This window comes from Octopus bimaculoides, chromosome 2 (genome assembly GCF_046866305.1).
Source record: "Octopus bimaculoides isolate indiv1 chromosome 2, ASM4686630v1, whole genome shotgun sequence".
Classification (NCBI taxonomy): Eukaryota; Metazoa; Mollusca; class Cephalopoda; order Octopoda; family Octopodidae; genus Octopus; species Octopus bimaculoides.
Window position 1 is genome coordinate 134,937,279 of NC_142929.1, and position 26,765 is coordinate 134,964,043.

The following is a 26,765-nucleotide window of genomic DNA, read 5'->3' on the forward strand; positions in this document are numbered from 1 at the left end:
AGGCATTTATAGTTTTTTTGTTGTTTTTTTTTTTAACTCTGTTAGTACTTACCACAATAGTTTTATAAATTTAATTCTTTAAAGACTGTCAGCAGCCTTTGAAAGTTTCTCCACTAAAGATGAAACTCATTTTGTTATGAGATTAAAAAAGAATAAGTTAAAAATTTTAATTAAAAAAAAAATCTGAATGTCAGTCAATAGACAAAGAAAATATTCTTGTAAAGAATATTCTTGTCTAGCCTAAATGTGGTGGTCTAATGATCAATCCAGTCGTTTTGTAAAGGTTATGTGACATATTCAAAACAATGATAATTTTGTGATTCTTCGTTTTCCTTCCTATTGTAATTTCTTTCACATTGCTGCTTGAAATCTTAAACATTCATGAGTTAGCTACTTACATTAATTTTTTGAAGCAGTTTATTTATAGTTGAGTCCTTTTAATAATATTAATCACCACTTTATTGTACAACAATTGTGGTAACCTTTTAAGGCAGGCCTCTCTGAAGTAACAACAGATGGTCTTAGTTATCACAATATGGTACAATACCAGTCACAGTATTTGAACTTGTGACATTTTAAATAAACTTGAATGTTCAGAAACTTTGCTTCACATTGATTTTTCTTTTTCTGTACACAAACCCTCTGATTTATTAGTAGGGGAAGAAAAATAAATTTTATGTGCATGCCATTTTTAAGGATACTATCAATACTATCAAAGTGAAGTGTTGACTTGGTTTTGTTTGAAGCTCATCTGCACTCTATGTAACTGGGGGTCAACTGATAAGGGAACCTGTTTATTGTTGCTCTGTTCCTTAGAAATTGTAAAATCTTCCCTCAAACCACAACATTATCTAGATCACTTGAATGTTTTTGGTGATAAACCTGTTCTCCTTGAGCGTAACTTGGTGTTATTGCTACTAAAGAAATTACTATTTAGTGTGGTGCAATTTTACAAATTTATACAACTTGTCTGTATAAAAATGCAAATGTTAAGTCATTAATATTAATTCTGAGCAATTATTACTTTTTACTACAGCTAACAGAAGATCATTTTTTTCTTTTAATATCAATAATTGACTGGAATTTTGGATTCTTAACTAGTCTTCAGTTTATATTTAATTTAAAGATTGAATCTTTGATGCTTTATCTATCACAAAAGGACATTAAAACTATAAAATTAGAAACCCCATGATCTTTGCTTCCTTGGAAAGTTGCTCGCCTGACTTCTCAAAACAGTATTTTGAAATATGTATTATAAAATACCTTGTTTTAATGTATTAAATTTAATTTTCAGAGGGACGTACTGCTGGAGATATGGTAGCTTGGATTAAAAAAAAGACTGGTCCTCCTGCTGTTACACTAAATACCGTTAGTGAGGCCAAAACTCTTATTAATAAAGAAGCTGTTGTTGTTGTTGGATTTTTCCAGGTAATGTTCACTTTTTACTTTTTCCAGTGTTCTGTTGATTTTATTTGTAAATTTGATGAGAAAGAACTATCCCCTTACCTTTACTAAACCCTCTTTGACTGGAGGTTAAACCTAATCGAACACATTCCATATGGTCAATGATCAGTTTAACTAATTGCTTTGAAAATGTAAAGTATTGCAAATAAATGCATTTGAAGAATTGGGGTTATGAAGAGGTTTGTGTTTAGTGGACTAGAGCAGGTTACTGTTTAAGCAGTAAGATGATTGCTAATTGTAATGTTTGTGAAAGAATGTTTCTTTTCAGAAAAATATTTGGTCATTTCTTTTGCGAGAGCTTTAATCTTAAATATAATTTCATAAAAAAGGTTTTAAGGATTGTTTTCTTACTTGAACTTTGAGAGTATGTGAATTGTGATAATTATAGTTCAGGAATGATAGGTAAAGAACAAGGCAAGGAAGACTAGCATACATTTGAACCTTTTTTTTATCAGCTGGCTGATAAGATATTTTAGATGTTCAAACACTATGCTCATTGTAAAACTTCAGATTATCATACTTCAGTTTAAGTTAAATTGAAATATCATTGACAAACTCTACCTTAGTTTATTTCATTGCTAGTAGTTATAAAAAGTATTTCTTGTTAATCCTTTCAACATTTAGAAAAATAATTCTTATCTCAAGGATCTATATATCCAGTACTTAACTCAGATTTTTGTAGCATTAGTATCTCATCTGGATGCTAAGTCTAATGATTGGCCAACTCCTCAAAGATATGGTATTATCATCATTTGACATTTGCTTTCCATTAGATGATTCAAGAGAATTTGATGGATTGGAGAACCACGTCTAGCTTTAATGTCTCAGTTTTGGTTTCAGTGGCTGGATGTCCTTCCTGTTATCATCAACCTTATAAAATATTTGGTGCTTTTATTTCATGACACCAGCACTATAAAAGTTGACTTGCCTTTGGTAAGACTGCATTGTCTTTGCTTGATTCACAACCACTTAACTGTGCTGGGTACTTCTTACTGTGGTGCCAGCAGTAGTGGGGTCACTTTGTAACTTGCAAGGCCTAGCAGATAATAGTGATAACTTTAGGCAAGGTTTTGAGAGAAGTTAAAGTATGATAGGAAGAACAGATTTATTGTTATATGAAAGTGGTAACAGATAAGACAAAGTAGTGTGAAAGAGAGGACAGTGATAAGGATAATAGAGTCCTAAACTCTGCAGATTTAGACTCGTTAGTAGTTCATTATGTTTATACATTCAATGATCTTATTAGAAATGAGAGGTTTGAAGATATTTAGCAGAATGCTATTAAATATTGTTGGAACAAGTTTAGTTATAGGAATGCTTATAATAATTTAAGGGTGAGCGGTTCCATTTTCAAAATGAAAGGTTGTAATATACAATATTGCAAAATTCTGAACTTGCAACTATCATTCATGGTTTAACATTTAAAACTGGAAAATTCAGTAAATGAATTGAAATGATCAGAAGTAGATTTAATTTTTTTTCTAATTATCCAGTTTTAATATATATTTTAAGAATAATGAGTTTTACATGTAATATATGACTTTCTTCTATGCAACTCGTTTCAAAATTATCTCATCCTGATAATGAGCTGGACATAGTTTCAAATTTAGTTATTTGAATTGGGAATGTTTAGATTTGCTTTATTGTTTAGCTATCTTTCTCCTCTGTAGATATATTTTGTGATGCACACAATGTGTAAGTCTACCTTGGACATCTCTCTTACCATTATAAAAACTACTGGACATCCAATATGATGGAATATTTCTGCCATTATCATTATAGTTCATTGACTCTAACACAGCATGACTGTAATATATAGTTCCACAAAGAAGAACTGAAATGTGCAGTAACTGTAGGTTACTCACTGGATTATTATGTATTATTATTGTGTCAGATGTGATCAATCAAGGCTGATTGGAAGTGTTCAGCAACACCATTTCCTGGTACTGATAACTTAATTTTTAATTAAGATGTGCTTATAGGTTATACCAGAGTTGGAACACCTAACTCCAAGAGTGTAATAAGTTAATAATTCAGCCACTGCTAACTGTATCTATATATCCAAATTATGATATATTTATGTAAATGATTGCAGTAAACAATGATTCGCCATTGAATTATTTCTTAGTTGATTGTTTCCTTTTGATAACACCATAAATTAGGAAATGCTTGCCCTTCACCAGCCATCAAGGATAATATATATATATATATATATATATATATATATATACACAGACAGACAGACAGGCAGGCAGGCAGACAAGAACTTCACATTTGCAAAGTAATTTGCAGTTGCAGGGAAGAGTACCAAAGTAAATGCTGTACTGTAACTAGTTGAATACGTCATTCATGTGGGTTCAAATTGGTTTGAACCCTACTAGGACCAGTTAAATTGCAATTCAACTTTAGCCCATTACCTATAGAAATTGGTTTTCAGCCTCTTCAGAAAAAATCAGTATGATTTATTTTAGTTTCCTAATCAAATTCAATTTGAACTGTGATTTACATAGATAAAATATTAGCTAAATTTAAAATGATTAATCGATTAGGTATGTTACATTTCATTCTATCTTTCAAACCTGCAAGATATTTGCAGTTGTGAGTTTGTTCTTTCTTGTACAAACCCAATGTAAAATATGAGCAGTAAGTCTTTTGAAAATAAGTAAATATGTAATTTTCCTATGTATATTATTAGAATGATTTGCATTGTTTTTTTTTTTCCTTCTAAATTTAAATATTTACCTTAGCATTTTTGGAGCAATTATTTTAAAGCATGGATGACTTCATAAGGTGGCAAGGTAGAATTGTTAGCTTGTTGGACAAAATGCTTAGTGGATTTCATTTGCCTGTTGCATTCTAAGGTCAAATTCTGCTGAGATTGACTTTGTTTTTCATCCTTTCAGGGTCGATAAAGTAGTATTTGAGCACTAGATTCAATGAAATTGGATAGCCCACTCCCCCAAATTTCAGACATTGTTCCTATAATAGAAAGAGAAAATTGTCTTTAATGTCTACTATTGGATATGGTTCCTTTTAGTGTCTGTTAGATGTAAAACAAGTTGAGTAATAGATTTCACTTAGATACACTATAATAACTCTAACAAGGACTGAACTTGTACCATTACTTGTAATTCTCCATTGGCTTTAACTGTGTCATAGCCATACCCTACACCAGTGTCGCATAATCAGCCCATTTAAAAAGTACCTTTGAATTGTCTGGCGACATTCTGTGTTTGAGGAGACCTGTTGAGTCAAGAAAAATCAAACTAAATCATAATCAAATGGAATTGTAGTTGTGGCTGATGCCAGGGCTGCCTGACAGGCTCCCGTGCTGGTGGCATGCAATAAGCACCATGCATACATGGGTCATTGCCAGTGCTGCCTGACTGGCTCCCGTGCCGGTGGCATGTAAAAAGCAGCCACTACACTCTTGGAGTGGTTAGCATTAGGAAGGGTATCCAGCTGTAGAAACACTGCCAGATCAGACTGGAGCTTGGTGCGGCCTCCTGGCTTGCCAGTCTCCAGTCAAACCATCCAACCCATGCCAGCATGGAAAACGGACGTTAAACGATGATAATGATGTACTACAAGTCTTGATCTTGTTTCAGTCATTGGACTGCTGCCATACTGGGGTACTATCTTGAAGGGTTGCTTTTGCTTAACTAAGTTACAGGGATGTAAGCAAACCAACATAGAATTTTGAGTGGGTCAAGGGAAGAAACAAACTCAATTCAAATGCATACATATACACACGTGTGTGTATTTTAAAAATATATTGAATACTTGTAATCACATTAAGATAAGTACTGTGTATTTGTTTGGTTATGGTACTGTTTCAATGTCTATTCTCTAAATTTTAATTGGGTTCCATTGCTCCATTATTGAAGAGATTGTTAGTATTTCTGAAATAAATTTTGAAAGGTTACTTACTGTAATTAACTTTAGATTTATTTTAATTTAGTGCTTATTGATTTTTCTTAGCAGAAAATATGATTAATGATTGTGTTGTTATAAGAATAATGTGAATTTTGTGAAAATGTTTCAAGGCCAGCTTGCAATGAGTTGGCCAACCTTCCGACTAAATGGGCTAAAGCTATATAGACTCTGGAGAAAAGATTTTATTTTTTGTTGAGTAATCACTTGCATTTTCTTCAAATTATTACATAAAATTTATCTTGACAGGATGTTGAGTCAGCTGATGCTAAAGCTTTTACTGAAGCAGCTGCAAACATTGATGATGTTTCCTTTGCTATCACTAGCAATTCTGACCTCTTCAAAGAACACGGACTTGAAAAAGATGCTATTATACTTTTTAAAAAGGTATGGTTGTTAGTTTTTTTTTTTAATCTTTTTTCTTCTTTGTAATGAAATTCATTATGAATTGCTATGCAATTTTTGTAGGTCAATTTACAATTTATTGCATTTTGAAAGCTGGTATAATTGTCAGGAATTTAATTTTCATTGAAAAATCTAAGAAATTTGATATTTTTATTTCATTATTACAATTCAACTGAATCATTGTGTAAACTCATTTGATTACACACAATGCAGATTTTGCTATTAAATCAGTGCAAATCTGCTTGATCCACAAGAGTCTAACTTTTTTTTATTTGTATGTTGCATCAGTGGTTTGGTTTTCCTGCTGTGATGATGATTTTATACTTTTATCTTCAAATACTTTACAAATATCAGTGGAAATCAATACCTAAATTCAGAATCAACAAATCTTTGGATATTTTAGAAATCATTTGATTTAACAGAAATATAGAATTGTCTTCAGACATCAGAATAGTTCTAATTCATGATGGTTAAATGCTGCTCCAATTATCCTGAAAATTATTTGATCAGATATACATGAAAGAACTGACTTGATGAGAATAAACTGACCTGCCCTTAACCATCCTCTCTTCAATTTTTAGTTGCTTGTTATTCCTTAAAATTTATAGAGCAACTGTTACACACCAGCTAACATCATAGATAATTCTTCAATATTTTTTTTTTTAAAGAATCATCTTCATTAAATATTCAACTGTTTTATGCTTGAATAGCATTCCACTTTACTGGGTGTTTCACTTTAGCTCAAATATCTTTTGATTTTTGTTAGCAAAAATTCCAGTGCAATTTTTAAAATGGTCTTTGTTACAGTGTTGCATTGTACTTTAAATAGTTAAAATAATGTATTTCAAGTTTCTGACTACGGTCATATATCACTTTAACAAAAGAAACTATTTTTTGACCATTCCGTTTGAATGTTAATCTATAATGATCTTATCCTTTAATTTCTTGTAAGTATATTACATAACTCTAATAAGGCATAACTACAGTGTTTTGGAATGGAGGTGGGGGACAATTTTCGGAAATTCCAACAGTCCACTTAAATTCTTAACTTCCAGGAAAATGAATATTTTTTCGTGAAATTTTCTACAAATATACCTTGATGTATGTACATTTCAACCATGTAGGAATTTTGAAGGAAACAACTGCAGGTTATTTTTGAGAAGCGTTCCCCACTCGGTGGTGTTTTGGAGCAAGTCGCCCATATGTTTCATTTTTCTCTATTATGTGCGTATGTGCATCCGTAGATTTCTAATGAAGTAATAAGCAGAAAAGAGAAGCCGTCATAAGAAAACTTACGTTAAAAATAACATGCACACAATTTTTTTTTCTCAATAGAAGTAAATTCCAAAGTAAATGTTTCTAGTAGAGAAGTAGAAGAGAACAGAAGCAGTGTATTACTTCATTACAAATCTTACTCACAGATGGTTGCCCATTTCACTTTTTCTTCCCTCATCATCCATTTAGATCACATGTTTATAAAAGTATAATCGCAAAATACCTTTCAAAGTTGATATCATCTGCAAACACCATAAAATTCTTGAGACAGAAAGAATGAAGAAATAATCTAGAAAGCCACAATTCTCTCCTTTTTCTAAAATGTCATCTATCATTGGACAGGTCAAGAAATACAACGGCTCATTCAAATAATATACCCTGTAAAATTATAAGTTATCTTCACTAGAATTCCATTAACTATTCTTAACCATTTGGTTTTCCAGACATTTTCATATTTCTAATACCAGCAAAATTACTGACTAACCTACTTAACAAATGTATGAAAGATGAATGATCAACTGGTTTTGTTTCTTGGACAAAATAATATCCTCAGTAACACTTAGTGTGCATTCATGAGTCTGAATCTCTATAGATTATTGAATATAGTCAGTGACCTATGTAATGTGTCCTTTTTCATTGCATTCCTTGATTTCTGAAAAACTTTTATATCAGTATTCAAAAAGAACTATTGTTTTACTAAGAGATCCGATTTCTGTTTTTGAGTATTTGACTTTATTTGGCATCAAAATAAAATGTCTTAAATAGGGATCAAAAGACCTCTGGATGTTGATAACTTATGTCAAAGGATGGAACACATAAATACTCAAGATAAAAGCTTCAGCTTTGAATAAATGTGCATTTACTCAACAATGAGTTTGAATTTTCCAAATTGGAAACCACTTGTTAATCTTTTATCAGTTGAAAACATGCCAAAGTGATATGTTGGCCTGCCAAAGATCTCACTACTCCTTTTGTTACCCATTGTTTACATTCAGTATAGAATATCGAGCAGGCCTACTTCCCATGTGGCAACGGTGTAGGATTATGGTTTTGTTATTAATTTTGTTTTTGTAACTCTTTAACAAATTCTATTTTAAGAACTAGGACATGACCATATAAAAGCTGCCAAAGACAAAGCCTCATTGAATTTTCTGTTACTCTTAGCCCTATTGTTAATTCCTTTGACATGGTTTCCATACCTCTCGTAAGCATTGATCTAAATTTAGCACCAGACAAACTTTAGGACAAAATGACCAATGAAATGCCGTACCTATATTAACAAATGCAAAGTAGTAGACAAATTTAAAGTGCATCTTGTCCAAGCTAACCAGAATTACTTATGGTAAAAGTATGTTTTCAAGATCTTTGTCTTTCAGTTTAAATCCTCTGTAATTATCCCTCAACAGCATCTTCTTTGCCATTCTAACAGATAGTGATATTCCAGTGATTGAGGATAGCACCTTCCTGTACTACTTAACTGAATGACTAGCATGTGACTAACAAACTGATGCTTCCAACATCTCAGCAACTATCTCTGATGAGCTTGCTGCTTTCTTTGCCTTAATTTCTTTAACAGACTTACTAACTGTACTGAAGCTAACTGGTCCCTCTGTTGGTTCCACTTAAGGTAGTCCCTTAATAACTCTTATTTCTCATTGAATAACTTCACATAGCACAGACGTTCCTCTTTATTTTCACTCACTGAAAATAAGTGCACCAGTGATTGTTTCACAACTTCTCTCCAATAGAATCCTGAATCATACAATTGCATTATTTTGTAATTCAGAACACTTCACACTTATCTTTGTAACACATATTACCAAAACATCGTATTTTCAGTTTTCCTCCTTGCTGAACTACAGAGCATTTCATGCTTCATCCCTAGCTTCTAGATATCTCTTCATGTTTTCTTCCAAATCTGTCACTTAGCTCTTCTAACCCTAAACACTATACCATCATTTTACCATTATTTCACTTGCAACATCACCATGATTCTTGCTCTGTCACAGGTTGTTAGTAATTTCCAGTCATCCTGAAAGTCATCTATTTCTGTCTCCTCTGTGGTGTATTAGGCATCACATTATTCCTATTGTAAGTTTAGACTAACAAAGATGTTTTTACGTTCTATACCTTCCTTCTCCCTTTCATATTTTTTTCTGAGTCTCCTTGTTCCAAACCTAAAATCTCTCTACATATCTCCCCATACTAATATGTTCATCCCTAATCATAGAAATATTTAATATTTTACTAAATTCAAATGCAATTTGACTCTCATGTCCACTTCATGGGTAGGTGTCTAATAGGCTGGTTTACTGAAATTCTTATTGCAATTATAATTCAGTCATGCATTAAAAAATAAATACAAACTCTCTTCCAAGAGTCTCGATCAGTCACTGCACACATTGGTATACGTGTTCCCTGACATCACCATTGAAATTACCTGGCTATGACAGAATTTTGGAGAACTAATTAGAACCAATTCTTTCTTACTTGCCATCACATTGCCACTTGGTATTTGTTTTGGTTTAATTATTCTTTTGATTATCAATTGTCTTATAATCATCCCAATTATTCCAACCTACAGTCATTTGTATGACCTTGCAGGTCCTCAAAACAGACCTATTAACAAATGGAGTGAATTGTTTATTTGGTTAGAGATATGCAGTTATGTTTTATAGAAAAAATGCTTTGAGGAGATATGTAAAGAATTAGGTTGTGAATTAGGCAACAAAGATTGTAGAAATATAATGTAAAAATGGTGTTAGCAACTAGTTTTGGAATACTTATTGTGTGGATTTTAACGGAGGTATAGAAGAGAAAAATCCATTTTCTATACCAAATATAGATCGTATAGTTTACTATGTAAATCTTTAAATTATTTGTGTTTCACAATCTTGTGAAGTTTTCAATGACATTTTGTTTATATTTTCAGTTTGATGATGGAGAAGTTCGATTTGATGGGAAACTTACAGCTAAAGATATTGAAACATTTGTAGTTGCTAATAAGCTACCTCTTGTTATTGAGTTCAACCAAGAAGTAAGTATAAATTATATTTAACATTAACTAAGTTTTCTATTGCTGAGTAATTTACTTTCATTTAAAAATAGTTTGTCAAAAATATTTTAAACGAAAAATAAACTTGAGTGAATTCAATGTACTGTAGAATTTTAGCGATCATCTTTCATTTTTTTGTACTTTGAGAAAATTTTCAACAATAAATTTGAGGCCTTGTGCACATGTAAGAAATTCATATTTCTTGTCATGCAGAAATGTTCATTAATTTAAAGTAATATAAAGTGTTTATCTATTTATTTAAGAAAATTTTTTTTGTGGTATCTTTTTGAACAATCAGGTCATCCCATAAGTTCTGTCCGATTTTACCTTTTTTAAAATTGAATGAAATTTAATAGTATTTTAGAATGTCTAATGGAATTAAAAATTATAATAGAATTAAAATTTCTTTGATTAAAACCATTTCTAACATGGAAGTATCCAAAGAGCATTTGAGGCACATAATGCTTTATGAGTACAAAAATGGAAACTCTGCAGCCGAAGCGACTCGAAACATACTCAGTTTATGGGAAAGAATGCTTGAATGAAAGACCTTGCAGAAGATGGTTTGCAAAATTCAGAAGTGGAGATTTCAGCCTTGAAGATGAAGATCGAACAGGACGTTCAGTTGAGTTTGATAAGCTCCTTGAGGCATTACTTGAAGAAAATCCTGCATTATCAGTTGAAGAATTGGCAATAAAGCTTAGTTCAAACCATACAACTGTTCATCATCAACAACAACTTGGAAAGATTCCTAAACTTGGAAAATGGGTGCCTCATGAATTGTTCGAAAGCAACTGCAAATTCCGAGTTGACATCTGCTCTTCTCTCCATTCTCGCGAACTCCTTTCACCCTTTTTGGATAGACTTGTGACTGGTGACGAAAAATGGATCTTCTATCGGAATGTTAAATGTCGTAAACAGTGGCTTGGTAAAAGGGAAAAAGCTCAGCCACAACCAAAGAAGCGAACTTCATGGGAAAAAGGTTTTTCTCTATCTGGTGGGATTGCAAAGAAGTAATTCACTTTGAATTGTTTCCACCTAATGCAACAATCAATGCTCAAGTCTACTGTCAGCCATTAGAACATTTGAACCAATCTTTGAAGAAAAAGAGACCCACTTTAATGAATCAAAAAGGAGTGATGTTTCATCAGGACAATGCGCAACCCCACACTGCAAAGCTCACATCACAGAAGATCGAAGAGCTTGGTTGGGAAAAAATTCCTCATCCACCATATTCTCCCGACCTTGCTCCTTCAGGCTACATTTGTTTCGTAGTTTACAGAATCATTTGGGGGACATAACTTTCGCAAGCCAGGAGGAGGTCGAAACTGACATTTCAGAGTTCTTCGCTTTGGAACCAAAAGAGTTTTACATTGATGGGATTAAAAAGTTTGTAAATAGATAGAAGGAAGTCATAGATAATCAGGGAAAGAAAATTCGGATAGAACTTAGGGGATGACCTGATATAATATCCAATTATCATTATTTGGGCATTGTAAAGGGGATATAACATTTTCAGACATAATTTTAATTTTTGCATAATTTTCAATATTCTACTTATTTTTGAAATTACTTTGCACATATCTAGTTCGTTTTATAACATATATCAAGGCAGACTTGTTTGAGCTATTGGTAAATGATATAAGCTGTAAGATTACATTTGCAAATCACATTTAGCTTATAAGTTTATAATATGTTTAGTTATCCTTGACAGAATAATAAATCTTGTCAGTGATGGTTTTTTCATTTAAAACGTCCATTGTTGAAGAAAAACGTAAAACTCTGTTTTTGTGAAGTTTAAATATTAAAAAAAAAAAAATTTGAAAACAAGTCATTTCTTTATTCTAAGAGTTTTATACTTATTAGAACTAAAACACAACAGTTAATATTAAGTGAAAGACTGCTGAGGTTGAATTTGATTTTCATCCTTTTGGGGTCAGGAAAACAAGTATTAGTTGAACACTAGGGTTGGTGTAATAGACTTACACCTCCCCCAAAATTGCTGGCCTTGTACAAAAATTAGAAACCAGTATTAAGTGAAAGACAATAGATTGGCAGAATCATTAGAGCATTGGACAAAATGCAGTGTGGTATTCCTTCTAGCTGATCTGATTTCAGATCTCGTCATAATCTACTTAATTTGATTTTCAAGAAAATCAAACACTAATGAAGTATTATGATCAATGGAATTAGCTTACTCTTTCCTCCTGTAATTTCATGCTTTGTAGGTTGGAAACTATTAACTGAAATATTGCTAGTATATTTCATTCATTCAACAGCTTCAACATTAATCTTTTCTTTTATCTTTAAGTCCGCCCAGAAAATATTCAGTGGAGACATCAAAAATCACCTTCTATTGTTTTTGAAAAAATCTACAAAACCAGAAAGTCTTCTTGATTCTTTTAAAACTGTTGCTAAACAATTTAAAGGCAAGGTATGTATTTAGTGTCATACATTCTTTTAGTTTGTTTATTTCAGCTCTGTTGGTTTTAGCTTCAGAAGTATATTTTTGTGTTTATTACATTATTTTAAGCTTTCAGTAATTTAGTTAAAAGAAAAAAAATTGCATTAAAATTCATTCTGTTTATCATAGTTTTAACATGCACTCTCATCCATTTGCATGGGTGACATAAAATTCACTGAGGCAGATTTTCTGCAACTGGGTGCCCTTCCAGTTGCCAATCTTTAGCCATTTCCGAGCAAAGTATTATTTCTCCATGATTGGATATGTTTTTGCTGAAAATAGGAAATGAACCCTGCCTGTATGACAGTGACACTTGTTTACAGCTATCACACAATGTGAAAACAAGAAGATACACATGATAACCTTGTTTCAGTTTCTGTCTACAAATCCATTCACAAGGCTTTGGTTAGCCCAGGGCTATAGCAGACACATTTGCCCAAGGTGTCATACAGTGGGAATGAGCCTGAAACTTTGGTCTGCTTGGGCTATAGTAGAAGACACTTGCTCTTGTTACCTCACTGAGATTGAACCCGAAACTATATGTGAAGAAAGCAAACTTCTTAACCACACGGCCATATTTACACCTATGAATTATTTTCATTTCAGGTTCTATTTATCAATATTGATATTGAAGATGAAGACAACATGAGGATTTTGGAGTTCTTTGGTCTAAAGGAAGAAGAGTGTCCATCCATCAGACTCATTCGTTTAGATGATGAAATGTCCAAATATAAACCAGATACCACAGACCTTACCACTGAATCAATGACAAAGTTTGTTCAAGACTTTTTGGATGGTAAAATTAAAGTATGTAAATTTTATTATTTCTTTTCAATTTGTTGGTTTTAAAATATAATTTCATATGTCCAACAGTTTGGCTGGAGTTAGCTCTGAAATGGGCTTGTATCCCATTCATAGTAAATCTTGTACTAAATGAGAGCCTTAAAAATGGTATGGGATCTACAATAAGTTGCTAATGGACTTGTATGCTTGAGACAAACTAACTTGAACTTCTTACAATGTCTATTCAAAATGTGTTTAAAGGAAGACCAAATACCAACAAATAATGCTATATAATTGAATTGTTTATATACCATTCAAAATTTTGTTTCCTTATGCAAACTAATGAAATGTTCAATTCTATAGCATTCCCTCTACTAAAATAGTAAACTCTTACTATAGCACATATTTACAATAAATGGATAAGTTAAGTTCAAGTGTCCTTTCTAAAGAGACTATAACATTAATTGCTGATAGGGACACTGTATTTTGTTATGTAACAATATGACTATTTAAGCAATGTGTTTCTGGATGGGTAATGGGTCGGATGTGGTGCTGAAGAAGGAGCAAAAACTCCCAAAATATGCATATACACCCCTTGCCTATTTTTCTATCTCCAATCACATTATTTACATATATTTGTTTGTATATGAAACATGATAAATCAGTGCTGACTCTAATTTCTATAGAATATCTGTAGAGATAGCCAATATCATACTTTTAAAAGCTATCTTTTGACCTTTAGACATTATTCTACCAATTGCCTACTGCAACAATTTAGATTTACATTTGCACTCACATAATTTTTGTTGAAGCTTTAAGTGACGTGTTTGATTATGTGAAGTTTTCAGTTTGCATTTGAAATTATTCAAGAATAATTCAAATTTTCCAGTCGGAAAGTGTGATAGTCTTTTCATCAGCTAATTTATATCTCTTTGTTTTAATCTGGTCTTATATACCCCTTTTTAGCAAAGGTGAAGCTGGAAATGTTTAGAGAAAAAAAAATAATTGAAATAATTCAATATTTGTTGCATATTACATTCAAAGAAAGGAAAATGGCTTTGGAAGCTATTTTGTAATTGAAAAAAATGACACAGAGAGAGGTACTCACATCAAAATGATTACATTTTATAATGTAAAATTTTCAGATATTGAGTGATTATTAGAAAAGTGTCTTTATATTTATATAAAATGTTTTGTAATTGTTCTCTTTTAAGAGAATTAATCTAGCCAATACAATATTTTTCTTGTAGCAACATATGATGAGTGCTGATCTTCCTGAAGAATGGGATGCTAAACCAGTAAAAATTTTAGTGGGTACTAATTTCAATGCTGTTGCCAAAGATAAGACTAAGAATGTGTTTATTGAATTCTGTAAGTATCATCATTTTAACATCCATGTTTTTCATGCTAATATGGGTTTGGCATGTTTTAGTAATGGACTCAAAACTATTGAGTACATATATATATATATATATATATATAAACATGTTTTTTAAACACCTACTTGTCCATGCTCAATGGATCAGACTGATTTTGTTGAGGTAGATTTTCTACAGCCAGGTACTCATCCTGTTGCCAACCCTTACTTGTTTCCATGTGAGGCAATGTTCTCCCATGACACAAAGATTGAAAAGTGCACCATCATGCTGCTTACATGATGGTGGTACTCATTTACAACAATCAAACAAAGTCGAGGCAAGAAATGATAAGTAGAAAGACAGGTACCCAAGGCACCATGCAGTGGAACTGAACTTGAAACTGTGTAGTTGGAAAGCAAACTTCTAGCCTTTGACTATGCCTATACATATTGCTTAAGTCTGCTTTCCATTACGTAGAAATTTCCCTGAGATATCTGTCAGCTCAGAGCTTAATAAAAATATTTAAAAAAAAACTCTTGCCCAGTGCTACACATCAGGAACAAATCTGAAGCTATGTTGTTTTAAAGCAAACTTCTTAATCACAGAGCCACATTTTACACTGGAAATATCCAGTGTTACTTTTTATGTGTTTCAGTCATGTGACTGTGGACATGCTGTGACTTCACCTTGAACAGATCAACACCTGTACTTATTTTTGAGTCTAGTATTTACTCTGTGTCACTCTTTTGCTGAACTGCACATTAGTGTTTGGAGGGGTGCAGCTCTTTGGCTGATGATGTATATGCATGTGTAGGTATGTATACAATGGGCTTCCACACAGTTTCCATCTTCCAAATTCACTCACAAGGCATAGGGTCCAGGGCTAGAGAAGATACTTGCCCAAGATGCTACGGTGGAACAGCTCAAAGTCTCCTGGTTTCAAAACAAGCTTTTTAACGACTTTCAAATACATGATTTCTGTGACTTTATTTTTTTGCATAAATCTTAATGAGAGAAGCTAAGTGCAATTGATTTTGCATTATCTAAAGGAATTCTTTCCATTATGATTATATTTGCTACTTGTTACATTTTCAGATGCTCCTTGGTGTGGCCACTGTAAGCAGTTGGCTCCAATCTGGGATGAATTGGGAGAGAAATTCAAGGATCGTGAAGATATCGTCATTGCCAAAATGGATGCTACTGCCAATGATTTAGAAGACATCAAAATTAACAGCTTCCCAACACTGAAATATTTTCCTAAAAATAGTGATGAGGTAATAAGATTATGTACTTCTAAATCTTTTTAATAATTTTATTTTTTATAAAATTAAAAGAATGCAAGTTAGAAGAAAAAATACAGGTCAATGGTTTGCACTTTTGCCTTGTTCTGGAAATATTTTCATGACATTTTCTTTTGTTATAAAGCCAAAACTAAGCAAGTAATAAGAAAAAATATAAGTTAATCATTTCTTGTTCAGGAAATATTTGGAGAAATGATTAACATATATTTTTTCTTATAACTTGCTTTGTTTTGGCATTATAAAAAAAAAATTTTAATTTCATGCAAACTATATCATTTTACATATTTGCTACTAAATGTTATTTGTGTGTGAGTGGGTGAGATTATCATGTCTACCTGATATTCTACTGCTGGATACCATTTGTTTTCAAGTTCTGGATTTCATTCCAATGGTTTTTCACACATTGTACTAAGCTTCAAGACACAAATGTTACTGCTGTCCAGGCAATCTCTGAAGCCACATGGCAGCAACCATACCTGCATGTGTGCATACACAGCTTCTGTACAATTTCTGTTTACCATATTTCACTTGAGGCTATGGTAGACACTTAATTAAGGTGCCATGCTTGCATATGTGCATGTGTGTGTAAAAATCATTGATTCAGCATCCATTTTTCCATGCTTGCAGGGCTGAGATAAAATTTATTCAGGCAGATATTCTAAGTCAAGAAACCTTCTTTCTAAGCCAGATAATGTCACCTTAGTCATTTGAATAAGAATACTACAATGATTGAATATTATTTTCAAGGAAGATTGCAAATGTATGGCATTGCTTTTATGACAGTGATATTTGTTTCCAACTATCATACACTTGCCTAAGGTGCCATGCAATGGGACTGAAGATAAACCCATATGTTTGTGAAGCAAACTTCCCTACATCTCTGCTATATCTCCATACCCTTATTTCTTAAATATTTCTCTCGATCAAGAAAAGAAATACTTTCTGTTAATAGAATTCATTTTAATAAATGTCTTTATTTCTTGTTTTTAGGTAATAGATTATAATGGTGCCAGAACATTGGAGAGCTTTGTTAAATTCTTAGAAAGTGGTGGAAAAGAGGGAGCTGAATTGGTAAATACATTATTTCTCTCAGAATTTAATTTTAATCCCCCCCCCCCCCCAAATAACCTTCTGACAGTGTTGTTAAAGTGTGAGACTAAATGCCTTGCTATATTTAATCATGAGTTCAAATCACACTGAGGTAAACTTTACCTTTTATTCTTTTGTGGGCTGATGACGTAAAGTATCGGTTGAAGCACTGGAGGGTGATTTAATCAACTTACTTCCACCCCCAAAATTTCAGGCCTTGTCTCAAATTAGAAAGTTATTAATGGTGATGAATAGCATCAAACAAAATGTCATGTGGTATACGAGGGGTGTTTGAAAAGTTTTGAGTCTTGAAGTCTTGTACCATATTTTTTTTTTTTTGAGGCTCAAGACTTTTCATACACCATTCGTATGTTTGAAGCCACTCTATGATTTCTAATTTATTTCCATCTTCCCATATAGTATGGGTAGTGCAGTGGGGTGACTTTTATCTTTATTCATTTATTTTTTCTTAAATTTAAAAATTCAGATAATTAAATATTTTACCTGTCCTATTATTTGATTATAATTTCCTTTTTTGAAATAAGATTTAACATAACTTTCTATATTTCCTTACAGGAGAGTGAAACAGCAGAAGAAGAAGAAGAGGAGGAGGAAGACGAACACAAACATGTAGAATTATAAAATTATTATATCACTTTTTTGTGATCATTTCTTATTTCATCTTTTCCTGTGCAACAGTGGTTTCTCTTGGCCAATTGGCTCGGCTACCATGTTGCTGCAGCAGCGATGGCCATTCATCGGACAATTTAGGCTACTACTGTCCATCACTATTTGCATTTCACACACACTTTCTCTCTCTCTCTCTCTCTCTCTCTCTCAAACTCATCTATTTCCAAATCTTTCAGCCCAGAGATATGAACCCTTTCTCAAAAATCCTATTCTTAAATGCTGCAATAACAGCATTTGGAATCTAATTTTATTTTGTGCGCTCATGTTTAACATGAGTAAAAGGACAACTTGACTCTTAACTAAACAAATTTAAACAAGCTTTTTTGTAACAAACATTTAAAAAAAAAATAGAAAAAAAGGGGGAAAGATAATAAATACTAATAATTCTTTCATGTGTGGTGACTCTTAAAATTTATTTTTGTTTCTAAAGAACTGTGTTTTTTTTTTTTTTTTAATTACTTTTTGTCGTTTTTTTTTCTTTTAAAGTCTTCCAGTTTATATTGAGATAGTGATGGACTGGCCAGTGCTGCTGCAGAGTGCTCTGATTTAAACTGAGACTGTCTTACTGGAAACATTAGATATTCTGAACTAACTCTTTATTTTTGCTCATTTTCACTCCTTCCTCTCTAATACTTGGCTTCTTAATGTTCGGATACGTATTTTTCCTTTTTAATATTATAAACATTTGTCATTTAATTCTAGTAGCTATTAATACCAAATTAACCACTTCAAATTAATTAATGGAAATATTCTTGGCATCTCTATAAGTTGTTCTAATTAGTTTTGTATAGATATCTCTTAGGAAGTATTTGTGGGTGAGGGCGTTCATCTTTATTTCTGAATTTTATCTTAAGGAAATTTATCTTTTGTTTTAGTACAGATTAGTATAAGTAAAATTTTACATCATTACATGTTATGTTGGTTAATTTGTAAATAAGGTCATTTTGTTTTGCTTTGTATGCTTTATGCCTACTTTGGGGAGATGTACTACTGCTTGAAATTTAGAATAATCCCCTATTCTTTTTGTTTACTTAAAATCAAAATAGTATCGTCTTGACAAAATCCTCATAAAAAAAATTATGATAAATATCATCTGTTGTTAAAATTCATTGATCAATTACCTATAAAGGGTGGTGGGATCTAATTTCATCATGCCTTCATATTTTGTAAAAATTATTAAAAAAAACACACATTGGGTAACATTTTTTGTTTGCAACATTTCTCTCTTATGAAGTAAATTTTCAAGATCTAAACATTTTGTTTGGCATAATCAAGTGGTATGGGAGGAAATAATTCACACATATCTATGAATGGAATTTCATTTAAAAATTAACCTACAATATTAATACAAATTTCCCTTCATGTAGGGGGACTATAGAAGAACAGGATTTATCACAACCATGATCTCAAAATTCCCTCTTGGGTTATTTTTCTATCATCATGCAATCATATGTGGCTAAATTTGAAATACTAAGTTCACTGAAGCTAAAAAGCTTTATCACTTTTCTAAGTGGGAAAGTTTAAAAAGAAACTGTGATTGACTTAATCATCCTTGATTCAAATTGATGCACAAGGTACTGGAACTAACCTATAAGAACTTACTGTAGTTATATTTTCTACCTGAATACTGCAATAAGACAACTGCAGTTGCCTTATCTCAATTGTTTCAGGCATTGTTATTTGGTTAGATGTAAACTGTGCTCCTGTCAGATAGGTATTGGAGATAAAAACTGTTTGAATATAAGTGTTTTCATAGTGTAAAATGAAATCATTTAGAAATTAGCTTTACATTTGAGGTGCATACATTATTTGTACTTGGATACATAAAGTAACAGTTGTAGAATATATCCATATATTTTACATAGTGCAAACATTATCTGGTATATGCTGGGTAGAGTGGATAGATACGTATTTATTATCAAAGTTGACGGTCTATTCTGAGTCTCACCCTTAGCTGGGCTGTTCACTTTATACTCAGTCTGGTTGCAATATAATAAAACAGTTTTAGTTTAGAGCAAAATTCACTAAGAGTTCACTTACAAACACCATTACTTTCTTATATTTTAAAATCATGTAATTTTCTTTTGACATTTTAATTTTAAAGAAGTTGTTACTTTCAGTGCAGTTTAAGTTCATGACTGCTGGACTATTTCAATTTAGAAATTCTTAGTTTGTCCACATTCTAAAATATGGAAACAATTTTTCCTTGTTAAATTTTCATTAAGTTTGGGACCATGGTGTAATAATGTTTCTTTTAAAAAGATAATGAAGATTAAGAAATTGAATTTTGAGGATCAAGTTTTTGCTTAGTAACATTTTTGAGAAGAATTTATAAAATCTACCTCAAAATTTTCAGGATTTTTTTTTTTTTGTAAGAAATGTTTTCCTATTCACATCAATATTTAAAAAAAAATTTCTTTCACCTTGTTACTTTAAACTGTCTTCTTTTCATGCTTATAAAACACTATAAGCATGTCTTGGTCTTATCTAGACAATATTTGTCTATTATTAGTTCAGAATAGATAAATCAAATTACAAGACTAGTAAATTTCTCTTGTTTTCCATTTTTCAGTTCTGAAGTTTATTTCTGATGTCACAATCCTCCTTCAATTTTTTCTCCCTAGTAGTGTGTAGTCTTAAGCTCCTTTACAAATTGCTCAGACTTGATCATATTGTGTGCATGTGAGTTTGCTCATGTGTGGACTAGCTGGTTCTTGGAAAAAAGGGCCACAGTTTAACGATCACCTCTGCTTTAATTTATCAAGTGTATTTCTAAGTGTGACTTATCGATGGTTGGATATTCATAAAAATTCTGTGATAGTTCTCCTTAGTGATTTTTTTTTTTTTCTTCTATTAGATTTTAAATTTACTTCTGCTTCAGAACTGAATATTCCAGTCATAGAAACTCATTGAATAATGCTTCTTTTCTTCCTTTCTCTAAAAACTCTGCTTCTAAATACCATTTTGACTGCATTAGTCAAATTCTTTCAACTGAGGAATTTACTAAACACAAGATCGATTCTATAGTGTTACCAAATATTTTTGGCTGAAAAAAAAAAAAAAATGGAGGGAGATTTCTATAGTAAAATTCTATTTATGGCAAGTAAGAAAAGTAGTGTTTTCGTAATTTATAAATTATTTTTTCAGTTAATAGAAAAAAGGGTGGTGTCAGAGGTAAAAATCACTGATGCACAAATTGAATATACTGTAAAACTGCTTTATTGATGGGGTTTCTTAAGATGCTTATTGAAATTAAAAATATCATTTATTTAGGTTTCCATTCATGGTAACCATATTTCATAAGTGGATTACAAAACTACCAGGATGTTTGAAAGTCAAATCTATACTTAAAAGAATGACTTGGGGCAATTTGTTTTGAAATGGTGAAAGAAACCTAAATGTTATGGCATATTCAAAATCCTAAATTTTAATTTTTAGAGAAAAAAAAAATAAAGCTGGCTACTGTGAAATAATATATTTTCTTTGTTAATATTTCATACTGCCTCTTGACCATTTACAAAGTAATCTTAATAAACAGACTAAGATATGAACAAATATCCTCTGACATCAAGTACAATTCTTAAATTATAAAAAAAAAATCCTATAAAAACTCAATTTCTCTACATTCCAGCATTATCTGCTGAAGTGGTAACCAATAAAATAAATCTCTTATCTACATCTTAACAGTACCAAAAAGAAAAAAAATTTGCTAAAAGAAATTTCATGAACTGTAGCATGCATGTTAATGCAGTGATCATCTGACTTTAACAAATAAAGAGTATAAATAATTTTATATTTGTTTATTATATTTTTTCTTTAAAGTACTAGTATTGATAGAAGAAATTCTTTCACTGGTTTATTATAGGGTTCCATACATACAGGACCAACTTTTTCAAGGATTTTAGTAAATAATTATACTGAATCCAGAATTACACACACACACACTAAACATATGTATGAAGAGCTATGGCAGTTCCTGTCTATCAAATTTTAGTCTGTGGCTGTAAAATGGATTTAAACACAGTACATGGCTTGGAAATAAACTTTTTTTTTTTTTTCTTTCTCAACCCACTTCCAATTCTGGGTCCTTCTGTCCAACCTACTCACCTTATCACTCTTATTTTGATTTCCTTCTAGCTCTACCTAATCATGCCCCTACTCTCTTTTCTAAAATGTGAGTAGCCATGTAGCTAATCAACAAAAAGAAACTTGTTCTGCTCTGGACCCTTCTCATACTTTTAACCCTCATCTCCTTGTATAAAGCTTTACCCTCGGGTTCATAGTCATGCAAAATGCATGGCAAATGTGCTAGTGCTAAAAAAATAAAAAACTCAGTGGTTGCTGTTTGAAGGGTGTCCAGTTATAGGAGCCACACCAAATCATATACTGGACCGCAACACAATTCTTGAGTCCAGTGGATCCTGTCAAACTATCCAACCTAAGCCAACATAGATATTAAATGATGAAATGTCAATGTACATGGTGCTATAACTTTGAAATGTTTGGAAGCGAGACTGGGATATTAGTGATGTATACCCCTCCACGCAGTACTTTATTTTATTGACACCTCAGAGGGTCAAAAGGTTAAGCTGACTGCATTGAAATTAGAAAGCAGGAATGTATTGGGCTGCCTGGAAAGTTCATGCCAATTTATAGCAGCTTACCTTTCAACTTATTTGCCATGAAAGCACCTCAATTCTGGGAAGATAGAGATGCATTGTGCAACAAAATGGTTCATATTTGATTGATTAAAAATGCAATGGCAAGTATTTATTGACCTTTTTCTTTCCTTTAAAAATCGGCACAAACTTTCCGGACAACCCAATAAAATACAGCAAGACATATCTGACACATCAACAATTCTGCCATCCCAACAATTTTACATATTCTAATCTAGATATAAGGCCAGCAAATTTGAGAGGATGACATAGTTGACAGGCACTATGTTGTTCATCCCTCTGGAGTCAATAAATTAAAGTTAAGTTTGCCTCAGTGTTGCAAAGCATTTTTTTTTTTCAAATGCTCCACTAATTCTGCCAGTCCACCAAGTAATTGGTCATTTGTAAGATAAACACATGATTATTATAATACAAATATATCCCAAGTAAGTGGTGCCAGACCTTAATATACAAAAGTGAATGCATATTTCATGTTGTAGGCCTTAGCTTTGAACCTAGATAGCTGAAATCTATATACTACTAAAACGCTGTGATTGCTTGTCTAATTTAATATAGCCAAACTGGTGCATAATGGGGGGAAATACTCTGAAAGGTACCCCTGAAATGTGAATACAAATGGAATAAAACAAGTTGCACATAAATTAAACCATGGATTCCTGAGGCATGCATTTTCTTTTTTTTGGGGGGAAGGGATACCTTCATAAATAGCAAAAACAGTGCATAATGGGAAAATACTCTGACAGTAACAACCCTAAAAAATACAGATTGTTTGTACAGTGAGTATTTATATTTCGGCTTTCTTTAAACAGAAAATATTTTAAAACTATTAAGTGATGATTGGAAAAAAAATATTTTCTGAGATAATAGGAATTTTTTTTTCTAAGGTGAACAAGATTTTCTATTCATAGATCATGCCTCGATGAGGAAGAAAGAAAACATCTGGTTGGTCTATAGATGGTGGGAAGAGAGCATGGCTAAGGTGAGCAAGATACTGGTGAACACCAACAAGATTGGGACAGGCATGCGAATAGAAGGATTGATGAGACTGCTAAAGGAAGGGCTGAGCGTTTGGTAGAACAGGGGGAAAAGAGACAAGCAGGAGAGCTCATGAATTGGATGCTTAGGGAACTGAGTCTGGTGGGAGAGATCATGAATCGGACGCTTGGGTAGCTAAGAGTCTGGTGGAACAGAGAGAAAGAGACAAGCAGGAGAGATCATGAATTGGATGCTTAGGGAACTGAGTCTGGAGGGAGAGATCATGAATCGGACGCTTGGAGAGCTGAGGGTCTGGTGGAACAGAGAGAAAGAGACAAGCAGGAGAGATCATGAATTGGATGCTTAGGGAACTGAGTCTGGAGGGAGAGATCATGAATCGGACGCTTGGAGAGCTGAGGGTCTGGTGGAACAGAGAGAAAGAGACAAGCAGGAGAGATCATGAATTGGATGCTTAGGGAACTGAGTCTGGAGGGACAAAGGTGGGAGAGATCATGAATCGGACGCTTGGGGAGCTGAGAGTCTGGTGGAACAGAGAGAAGCAGGAGAGATCATGAATCGGACGCTTGGGGAGCTGAGAGTCTGGTGGAACAGAGAGAAGCAGGAGAGATCATGAATTGGATGCTTAGGGAACTGAGTCTGGAGGGACAGAGGTGGGAGAGATCATGAATCGGACGCTTGGAGAGCTGAGAGTCTGGTGGAACAGAGAGAAAGAGACAAGCAGGAGAGGTCATGAACTTGTAAACCAGACTTGTGATGACACAAATGAATTGAAATATTTAACTGAATTGTCATAAAATAAACTTTCATTTCAATGCAATGGTGAAATCAGCTTCAATGTTTTATAACCTGAACTATCAGTGACCCAATGGGTCATGGGTAGTCTAGTTGTTCATAAAATTACATCTTTTCAAGGACGCTATAAGCTTTGCAACATTTTTCTGGAATTTGTTAGTTTTAGCTCTTGATAAAAAAAAAAAAATACATACTACAATAGACATGAAAAATTACTAAGAAAGTAATACAAGTGGAAATTAGGAGAAATTACTAGAAATACAATTAAAATAATTTTAATTTTGACCCAAATATTACAGCAAACAATTTAGATGTATTATTAATTACAATAATATTCATTTCTTTTTCATTTGATATAAAGGCAAATGTGAAGTCCTGTCATTTTCCATTTATCCAAAGGCTGTGTAATGATCTGGGAATTGAAACTGGCTTGCAAACTCAGCTGGGGGAGCTAATCTTTTGTTTTCACAATGATTGCAATAATAGACACATGACCTCAAATTTTTAGGGAAAGACACTGAGGTTGTGTGATGTTCATGCTTTAAATGACATGAGCGTAAAGTAGAATAGCTTCAACCAAGAAGCAAAACCAGCATGTGGACTGAGTTTACCAAGAGCTTAGCTCTTATGTTACAGCTATTATTATAACAATAATATTAATAAAGGACTAAAGTTATACTGATTTCACAACAAGTGGATTCGATAGTCGGAAAATACTTGGAAGCATGTTGCTGATGTTGGCAAACATTTCCTCTGACATTCCCTGAAAGAAGAGAAATAAAATTTGGTTTGATTCTCTGAGAGAAGAGATATTTTTTTTTTTTTGAGAGCATGAAAGAAAATTTAAAATGCAATAGTTAAACATTAAAGACACATTAGTATACTCTATTAACATATTCTTGCAATGTCATCAATTTGATGTTATGATTTATTAGGTACATATAAGAAGACATCTGTTGTGAGGAATATAACCAATTTAACCTTTTTAACAACAACAACCCATCTTAATCTACTTTTGGTTCTATGTTACAAATTCCCCCATTTTAAAGTGATCAAAATTAAAACTTCTCATCAAACTGTTTTTGATTTATTGAGTTGGTCAAAAAGTCTGGTCAATTTTTATTGACATTAAAATTCAAACACTCTAATAAATAACTTCAGTCTGTTCCTTGCGCATGCATACTTGTGAGATACTTGACACTTCAACATAGATACAAACTTGTGATGAGACAAATATTTTTTGTGCTTGGGGTTATCTCGAAAATGAAGAACAAAAATTAAAATTATTGATACCTCATGCTTTTCATTTTAGAAATGGCAAGAAAACAGCACAAACCTGCAGTAAGACATGTGCCATGTATGGAGAGGATGCTATTACAAAATGTGTGTGCTAGAAGTTGTTCCCAAAATTTCGATTGGGAAATTTTTCAGTTCAAAATGCACCTCACTCTGGCCAGCCAACTGAGATTAACAACACCAACCCCTGGTCAAATGGCCAGGATAATCCATATATTCCCCAAATAATCAAATCAGGTGGTGAAAACCATCAGTAGGCTCTGTGTTTGGGCCCCACATCAGTTGAATAAGGCTAATCTTGCCCAATGGATTTCCATCTGCATGGCATTAGGAAAGGCATTCAGTCATAGAAACCAAGCCAAAGCAGACTGGAGCCTGGTGCTGCACTTAGGCTTATCATCTCCAGTCAAACCAACCAACCAACCAACTCATGGATAACAGACATTAAATGATGATTTTTTTGAAGAGTATGGTGACAGGGGATGAAACACCACAAATAAACAAGGATGACTTCACCAAAAGAAGGTTGTGCTTAAATTTGGTGGGATTGAAAGAGTGTTGTTTTTTACAAGCTTCTTCTCACAGACAGAACCATCAATTTAAATGTGTGCTGTGACCAGCTGGACTAATTAAATGCAGTGGTCTACCAGTATGTGCTAATCATAAAGGCATTGTTTTTCATCACAACAATGCCAGACCATACACTTCTTCACAGATGCAGCAGAAGTAACTGAAGCTTGGCTGAGAAAGTTTGCCACATCCTTTATATTCACCTTTAGATTTGGTCTCTTAAAAATTCATTAAATGGGCACACGTTAAATAATGAAGAGGATATAAAAATTCACCTGGAAGAGTTTTTTGCCAGAAAAGACAAGAAAATCTTTGAGCAGGTGATAATGAATCTGCCTACAAGATGCCAAAAGATACTGGAAGGAAACGGTAATTATATCCATTGACTGAATAAATTGCTTTATATTTAAAACTTGTCTTATTTTTACTTTAGGAAAACAAAAAGACTTTTTGGCCAACCCAATACATTCCAAACAGCTTAATAATGACATTGCTTTGCTATTTTACTAAATTCTTCATTTTTTCCAAAGTTAACTGAACAAAGGTAATGTATTTCAACAGAAATCTAGTAATGAAAGAGTTAATCACCTTCCACCTACATTGGTGTACGAAGGA

At 32.7% G+C, this 26,765-nt stretch overlaps 2 protein-coding genes across 3 annotated transcripts in view; one reads left to right on the forward strand and one right to left on the reverse strand.

The window, feature by feature from the left end:
• LOC106880130 (protein disulfide-isomerase) overlaps nucleotides 1-21,610 on the forward strand; it is a 35,207-nt gene extending 13,597 nt beyond the window's left edge. Inside the window, exons 3-11 of the mRNA XM_014929951.3 lie at nucleotides 1,295-1,428; nucleotides 5,647-5,784; nucleotides 10,010-10,114; nucleotides 12,444-12,566; nucleotides 13,203-13,403; nucleotides 14,630-14,750; nucleotides 15,833-16,011; nucleotides 17,029-17,109; nucleotides 17,704-21,610. Coding sequence (XP_014785437.1) covers nucleotides 1,295-1,428; nucleotides 5,647-5,784; nucleotides 10,010-10,114; nucleotides 12,444-12,566; nucleotides 13,203-13,403; nucleotides 14,630-14,750; nucleotides 15,833-16,011; nucleotides 17,029-17,109; nucleotides 17,704-17,769 — 1,148 coding nt within the window. The 3' untranslated portion in view covers nucleotides 17,770-21,610. The remainder of the gene's footprint in view (nucleotides 1-1,294; nucleotides 1,429-5,646; nucleotides 5,785-10,009; nucleotides 10,115-12,443; nucleotides 12,567-13,202; nucleotides 13,404-14,629; nucleotides 14,751-15,832; nucleotides 16,012-17,028; nucleotides 17,110-17,703) is intronic.
• A 2,933-nt stretch (nucleotides 21,611-24,543) lies between these two features.
• LOC106880132 (FERRY endosomal RAB5 effector complex subunit 3) overlaps nucleotides 24,544-26,765 on the reverse strand; it is a 147,675-nt gene continuing 145,453 nt past the window's right edge. For both annotated transcript variants that reach the window (XM_014929955.3, XM_014929954.3), the window contains one exon: nucleotides 24,544-25,047. In XM_014929955.3, the coding sequence (XP_014785441.1) occupies nucleotides 24,958-25,047 (90 nt within the window). In that variant the 3' untranslated portion in view covers nucleotides 24,544-24,957. The remainder of the gene's footprint in view (nucleotides 25,048-26,765) is intronic.